This window comes from Oncorhynchus tshawytscha, unplaced genomic scaffold (genome assembly GCF_018296145.1).
Source record: "Oncorhynchus tshawytscha isolate Ot180627B unplaced genomic scaffold, Otsh_v2.0 Un_contig_3054_pilon_pilon, whole genome shotgun sequence".
Lineage (NCBI taxonomy): Eukaryota > Metazoa > Chordata > Actinopteri > Salmoniformes > Salmonidae > Oncorhynchus > Oncorhynchus tshawytscha.
The window spans coordinates 10,001-17,500 of NW_024609241.1; the positions used below are offsets into that span (position 1 = coordinate 10,001).

The window sequence follows — 7,500 nt, forward strand, 5'->3', positions numbered from 1 at the left end:
AGGGGAGGATGGAGGAGGGGAGGGGAGGATGGAGGAGAGGAGAGAGGGATGGAGGAGGGGAGGATGGAGGAGGGGAGGATTGAGGAGGGGAGGATGGAGGAGGGGAGGATGGAGGAGGGGAGGATTGAGGAGGGGAGGGGAGGATGGAGGAGGGGAGGGGAGGATGGAGGAGAGGAGGATGGAGGAGGGGAGGATTGAGGAGGGGAGGATGGAGGAGGGGAGGATGGGGAGGGGAGGATGGGGGAGGGGAGGAGGGGAGGGGAGGATGGAGGAGGGGAGGGGAGGATGGAGGAGAGGAGAGAGGGATGGAGGAGAGGAGGATGGAGGAGGGGAGGATGGAGGAGGGGAGGATGGAGGAGGGGAGGATGGAGGATGGGGAGATGAGAAGAGAGTTGGGAAAAGAAAAGCGGGACATTTTTCCTTCTTTCTTCCTCTTGTTGTTTCTCTTGTCCTTTATCTGCCAGTTATCTGCCAGTTATCTGCCAGTTATCTGCCAGTTATCTGCCAGTTATCTGCCAGTTATCTGCCAGTATCGGCCAGTTATAGGCCAGTTATCTGCCAGTTATAGGCCAGTTATCTGCCAGTTATCTGCCAGTTATAGGCCAGTTATCTGCCAGTTATCTGCCAGTTATAGGCCAGTTATCTGCCAGTTATAGGCCAGTTATCTGCCAGTATCTGCCAGTTATAGGCCAGTTATCTGCCAGTTATAGGCCAGTTTACTGCCAGTTATCAGCCAGTATCGGCCAGTTATCTGCCAGTTATAGGCCAGTTATAGGCCAGTTATCTGCCAGTTATAGGCCAGTTATCTGTCAGTTATCTGCCAGTTATCTGCCAGTATCTGCCAGTTATAGGCCAGTTATCTGCCAGTATATGCCAGTATCTGCCAGTTATAGGCCAGTTATCTGCCAGTATCTGCCAGTTATAGGCCAGTTATCTGCCAGTTATAGGCCAGTTATCTGCCAGTTATCTGCCAGTATCTGCCAGTTATCTGCCAGTTATAGGCCAGTTATCTGCCAGTTATAGGCCAGTTATCTGCCAGTTATCTGCCAGTATCTGCCAGTTATAGGCCAGTTATCTGCCAGTATATGCCAGTATCTGCCAGTTATAGGCCAGTTATCTGCCAGTATCTGGCAGTTATAGGCCAGTTATCTGCCAGTTATCTGCCAGTATCTGCCAGTTATCTGCCAGTTATAGGCCAGTTATCTGCCAGTATATGCCAGTATCTGCCAGTTATAGGCCAGTTATCTGCCAGTATCTGCCAGTTATAGGCCAGTTATCTGCCAGTTATCTGCCAGTATCTGCCAGTTATCTGCCAGTTATAGGCCAGTTATCTGCCAGTATATGCCAGTATCTGCCAGTTATAGGCCAGTTATCTGCCAGTATCTGCCAGTTATAGGCCAGTTATCGGCCAGTTATAGGCCAGTTATAGGCCAGTTATCTGCCAGTATATGCCAGTATCTGCCAGTTATAGGCCAGTTATCTGCCAGTTATCTGCCAGTTATCTGCCAGTATCTGCCAGTTATCTGCCAGTTATAGGCCAGTTATCTGCCAGTATATGCCAGTATCTGCCAGTTATAGGCCAGTTATAGGCCAGTTATCTGCCAGTTATAGACCAGTTATCTGCCAGTTATCTGCCAGTTATAGGCCAGTTATAGGCCAGTTATCTGCCAGTTATCTGCCAGTTATAGGCCAGTTATAGGCCAGTTATCTGCCAGTTATCTGCCCGTTATAGGCCAGTTATCTGCCAGCTATAGGTCAGTTATAGGTCAGTTATAGGCCATTTATAGGCCAGTTATAGGCCAGTTATCTGCCAGTTATAGGTCAGTTATAGGTCAGTTATAGGCCAGTTATAGGTCAGTTATCTGCCATTATAGGCCAGTTATCTGCCAGTTATCTGCCAGTTATCTGCCAGTTATGGGCCAGTTATCTGCCAGTTATCTGCCAGTTATCTGCCAGTTATCTGCCAGTTATCTGCCAGTTATCTGCCAGTTATAGGCCAGTTATAGGCCAGTTATAGGCCAGTTATCTGCCAGTATCTGCCAGCCAGTTATAGGCCAGTTATCTGCCAGTTATAGGGCCAGTTATAGGCCAGTTATAGGCCAGTTATAGGCCAGTTATAGGCCAGTTATCTGCCAGTTATAGGTCAGTTATAGGTCAGTTATCTGCCAGTTATAGGCCAGTTATAGGCCAGTTATAGGCCAGTTATCTGCCAGTTATCTGCCAGTTATGCCAGTTATCTGCCAGTTATAGGCCAGTTATCTGCCAGTTATAGGCCAGTTATAGGCCAGTTATCTGCCAGTTATAGGCCAGTTATCTGCCCAGTTATAGGCCAGTTATCTGCCAGTTATCTGCCAGTTATAGGCCAGTTATCTGCCAGTTATAGGCCAGTTATAGGCCAGTTATCTGCCAGTTATGGGCCAGTTATCTGCCAGTTATAGGCCAGTTATCTGCCAGTTATAGGCCAGTTATCTGCCAGCTATAGGTCAGTTATAGGTCAGTTATAGGTTATTTATAGGCCAGTTATAGGCCAGTTATCTGCCAGTTATAGGTCAGTTATAGGTCAGTTATAGGCCAGTTATAGGTCAGTTATAGGCCAGTTATAGGCCAGTTATAGGTCAGTTATAGGCCAGTTATCTGCCAGTTATGGGCCAGTTATAGGTCAATTATGGGCCAGTTATAGGCCAGGGGGGGCCAGTTATAGGTCAGTTATGGGACAGTTATAGGTCAGTTATAAGCCAGTTATAGGCCAGTTATCTGCCAGTTATAGGTCAGTTATAGGTCAGTTATAGGCCAGTTATAGGTCAGTTATAGGCCAGTTATAGGCCAGTTATAGGTCAGTTATAGGCCAGTTATCTGCCAGTTATGGGCCAGTTATAGGTCAATTATGGGCCAGTTATAGGCCAGTTATGGGCCAGTTATAGGCCAGTTATAGGTCAGTTATGGGACAGTTATAGGTCAGTTATAAGCCAGTTATAGGCCAGTTATCTGCCAGTTATGGGCCAGTTAGGGGCCAGTTATAGGGCAGTTATGGGCAAGTTATCTGCCAGTTATGGACCAGTTATAGGCCAGTTATCTGCCAGTTATGGGGCAGGTGAAGGGCTGATGCAGAGGCTTTACGGTGCGCCAGGCTGACATCTAAAGACACATACAAAAGACAGGAAGAAGAAGAGGAGGAAAGAGCCTCTTGTCCCCAGCGTTTTCAGGAGACCACGTCTGAGCAAGACTAGGGAAATGATCCACCTTATCAGAGGGAGGGAGGGAGGGAAGGAGGGAAGGAGGGAGGGAGGGAGGGAAAGAGAGGAGGGAGGGAGGGAAGGAGGGAGGGAGGGAAAGAGGGAGGGAAAGAGAGGAAAGAGGAAGGGAAGGAGGGAGGGAAAGAGGGATGAAAGAGAGGAGGGAGGAAGGGAAGGAGGATGAGGGAAGGAGGGAGGGGGAGGGAAGGAAGGATGGAATGGAGGAGGGAGGAAGGGAAGGGGATGAGGGAAGGAGGGATGGAGGGAAGGAGGGATGGAAAGAAGGAGGGAGGAGGGAAGGAGGATGGAAAGAGAGGAGGGAGGAAGGGAAGGAGGGATGTAGGGAAGGAGGGATGGAGGGAAGGAGGATGGAACGAGAGGAGGGAGGAAGGGAAGGAGTGATGTAGGGAAGGAGGGATGGAGGGAAGGAGGGATGGAAAGAGAGGAGGGAGGAAGGGAAGGAGGGATGTAGGGAAGGAGGGATGGAAAGAGAGATGAATTATCTATGCATAAATTACTTCATCTTCATAAGGCTTGCGAGCATCGGTGTCTGGTGCCAGTCCTCTCTCCTCGCCCGTCCGTCTCTGATCCTCTGGTACTGATCTCTGACGCTTTACCTCTGGAAGACAAGAAGAGAGGGATGGGAGGGGGGGACAGAGAGGGTCAGAGGGAGGGGGGACAGAGAGGGACAGAGGGAGGGAGAGAGGAGAGAGAGAGAGATAGTGAGGGAGAGAGGAGAGAGAGAGGGGAGGGAGGGGGAGAGAGAGAGAGGGATAGTGAGGGAGAGAGGAGAGAGGAGAGAGAGAGGGATAGTGAGCGAGAGAGGAGAGATAGAGAGGGATAGTGAGCGAGAGAGGAGAGAGAGGGGGGAGAAGAGGATAGGGGAGAGAGAGGGATAGGGAGGGAGAGGGGAGAGAGAGGGAGGGAGGAAGGAGGAGAGAGAGGGATAGGGAGAGAGAGAGAGAGAGGGATAAAATGAGGGAAGGAGAGAGGGAGAGAAGGTCAAAGGGATAGGAGAGGAGAGGAGAGAGTCAGAGGGAGGGAGGGAGGAGGGAGATAGGGATAGGGAGGGAGGGAGGGGAGATAGGGATAGGGAGGGAGAGAGGAGAGAAAGAGGGATAGGGAGGGAGAGAGGGTCAGAGGGATAGGGAGGGAGAGAGGGTCAGAGGGATAGGGAGGGAGAGAGGGGGAGGGAGGGAGAGAGGGGGAGGGAGGGAGTGTAAGATGTTGAACCTGATTTGTGAGACATTCACACCTCATGGGCCACACAGTGAGACACCTTTAGAGACCACACATACAACCACAGAGGGGTGTGTTCTGAGAGAGACACTGTATGGTGCCATGGGGAGAGGAGGGATAGTGTCTACTGTGTGTGTGTGTGTGTGTATTTATGTGTGTGTATTTATACATGTGTGTGTGTGTGTGTGTGTGGAGATGTGTGCGTCTCTCTCACCTGGCCTGACCTCCACATACTGGCTGAAGGACCTCAGCTGTGTTTTCCTGACAGCTGGCTCCTGACTGAAGACTACAGGACCACGCAGTCTCTCTGTCGCCCTGCGCAGACGCTCTGCATTGTTCTGGACACACACACACACAGGCATTGTTTATACAGTCACACACACTGTCAGTAGTGCCGAGATGCCAACAGGAGAGATGATTTACTTCGGTACGTTGTATGTTTGTTTCTCTCTCACTCGGGAGACAAAAGAAAATTAAAAAGGCAATTAAGTTTCAACAAAACCCAGATGAGTCAGGAAATGAATTCAGATTATGCAAAGACTTGGCGATGCTATTGTTTTATAATGGAACGTGTTGAGAAGCTACTGTTTAGAAACTACTCCTTATCAGAAGGACACACACACACACACACACACACACACACACACACACACACACACACACACACACACACACACACACACACACACACACACACACACACACACACACACACACACAGAGAGAGAGAAACAGTGCATTATTAGTAGCTGCAGTGGGCCCAATAAGGGGAAAGGAGCAGATAGAGGACATCAGACCAACACTTAATAAGAGGTGAAGCGTTGGATTAAAGTTGACAATTAGGGAAACACGTTCCACTGCTGGAGATGGAGATGTGTGTGTGTGTTGTTGTCAGCAGAGAGATAGTTCAGCAGGGTGTGTGTGTGTGTTGTAGAGAGATAGTTCAGCAGGGGTGTGTGTGTGTGTTGGGGTGTGTGTGTGTGTTGTAGAGTTCAGATAGTTCAGCAGGGGTGTGTGTTGTAGAGAGATAGTCAGCAGTTGTAGAGAGATAGTTCAGCAGGGGTGTGTGTGTGTGTTGTAGTTCAGCAGGGGTGTGTGTGTGTGTTGTAGAGAGTTCAGCAGTGGGTGTGTTGTCAGCAGGAGTGTGTTGTAGAGAGATAGTTCAGCAGGGGGTGTGTGTGTGTGTGTTGTAGAGAGATAGTTCAGCAGGGGTGTGTGTGTGTTGTAGAGAGATAGTTCAGCAGGGGGTGTGTGTGTGTGTTGTAGAGAGATAGTTCAGCAGGGGTGTGTGTGTGTGTTGTAGAGAGATAGTTCAGCAGGGGGGGTGTGTGTGTGTGTTGTAGAGAGATAGTTCAGCAGGGGTGTGTGTTCAGCAGGGGTGTGTGTTGTAGAGAGATAGTTCAGCAGGGGTGTGTGTGTGTGTGTTGTAGAGAGATAGTTCAGCAGGGTGTGTGTGTGTTGTAGACAGATAGTTGTGTGTGTGTGTGTGTGTGTGTGTGTGTGTGTGTGTACAACAATAGCAATTTGTCTGCTTAGTTTCAAATGATGGATTTAGTATGTCAGCAATTAGACTCCTTCTCTGGCAGTGGGCTTATTCCACTTCTGAAAGGAACAGGGGACTCTCTCTCTGGGCTTATTCCACTTCTGAAAGGAACAGGAGCGACTCTCTCTCTGAGCTTATTCCACTTCTGAAAGGAACAGGAGTGACTCTCTGGGCTTATTCCACTTCTGAAAGGAACAGGAGGGACTCTCTCTCTCTGGGCTTATTCCACTTCTGAAAGGAACAGGAGCGACTCTCTCTCTGGGCCTATTCCACTTCTGAAAGGAACAGGAGTGACTCTCTGGGCCTATTCCACTTCTGAAAGGAACAGGAGGGACTCTCTCTCTGGGCTTATTCCACTTCTGAAAGGAACAGGAGGGACTCTCTGTCTGGGCTTATTCCACTTCTGAAAGGAACAGGAGTGACTCTCTGGGCTTATTCCACTACTGAAAGGAACAGGAGCGACTCTCTGGGCTTATTCCACTTCTGAAAGGAACAGGAGCGACTCTCTCTGGCTTATTCCACTTCTGAAAGGAACAGGAGTGACTCTCTGGGCTTATTCCACTTCTGAAAGGAACAGGAGCGGATCTCTCTCTGGGCTTATTCCACTTCTGAAAGGAACAGGAGGGACTTTCTCTCTGGGCTTATTCCACTTCTGAAAGGAACAGGAGCGACTCTCTCTCTGGGCTTAATCCACTTCTGAAAGGAACAGGAGCGACTCTCTCTCTGGGCTTATTCCACTTCTGAAAGGAACAGGAGTGACTCTCTGGGCTTATTCCACTTCTGAAAGGAAAAGGAGTGACTCTCTGGGCTTATTCCACTTCTGAAAGGAACAGGAGTGACTCTCTGGGCTTATTCCACTTCTGAAAGGAACAGGAGCGACTCTCTGGGCTTATTCCACTTCTGAAAGGAACAGGAGTGACTCTCTGGGCTTATTCCACTTCTGAAAGGAACATGAGAGACTCTCTGGGCTTATTCCACTTCTGAAAGGAACAGGAACGACTCTCTCTCTGGGCTTAATCCACTTCTGAAAGGAACAGGAGCGACTCTCTCTGGGCTTATTCCACTTCTGAAAGGAACAGGAGCGACTCTCTCTCTGGGCTTAATCCACTTCTGAAAGGAACAGGAGCGACTCTCTCTGGGCTTATTCCACTTCTGAAAGGAACAGGAGCGACTCTCTCTCTGGGTTTATTCCACTTCTGAAAGGAACAGGAGCGACTCTCTCTCTGGGTTTATTCCACTTCTGAAAGGAACAGGAGCGACTCTCTCTCTGGGCTTAATCCACTTCTGAAAGGAACAGGAGCGACTCTCTCTCTGGGTTTATTCCACTTCTGAAAGGAACAGGAGCGACTCTCTCTCTGGGTTTATTCCACTTCTGAAAGGAACAGGAGTGACTCTCTGGGCTTATTCCACTTCTGAAAGGAACAGGAGCGACTCTCTCTCTGGGCTTAATCCACTTCTGAAAGGAACAGGAGCGACTCTCTCTCT

The 7,500-nt window shown here is 49.5% G+C and overlaps 1 protein-coding gene across 1 annotated transcript in view; it reads right to left on the bottom strand.

Annotated features, from left to right (window-relative positions):
• LOC112241116 (EH domain-binding protein 1) overlaps positions 1 to 7,500 on the bottom strand; it is a gene marked incomplete at its 5' end in the record, with an annotated part of 109,821 nt that overhangs the window by 7,159 nt on the left and 95,162 nt on the right. Inside the window, 2 exons of the mRNA XM_042314605.1 lie at positions 3,752 to 3,852; positions 4,687 to 4,810. Of these exons, the coding sequence (XP_042170539.1) occupies positions 3,752 to 3,852; positions 4,687 to 4,810 (225 nt within the window). The remainder of the gene's footprint in view (positions 1 to 3,751; positions 3,853 to 4,686; positions 4,811 to 7,500) is intronic.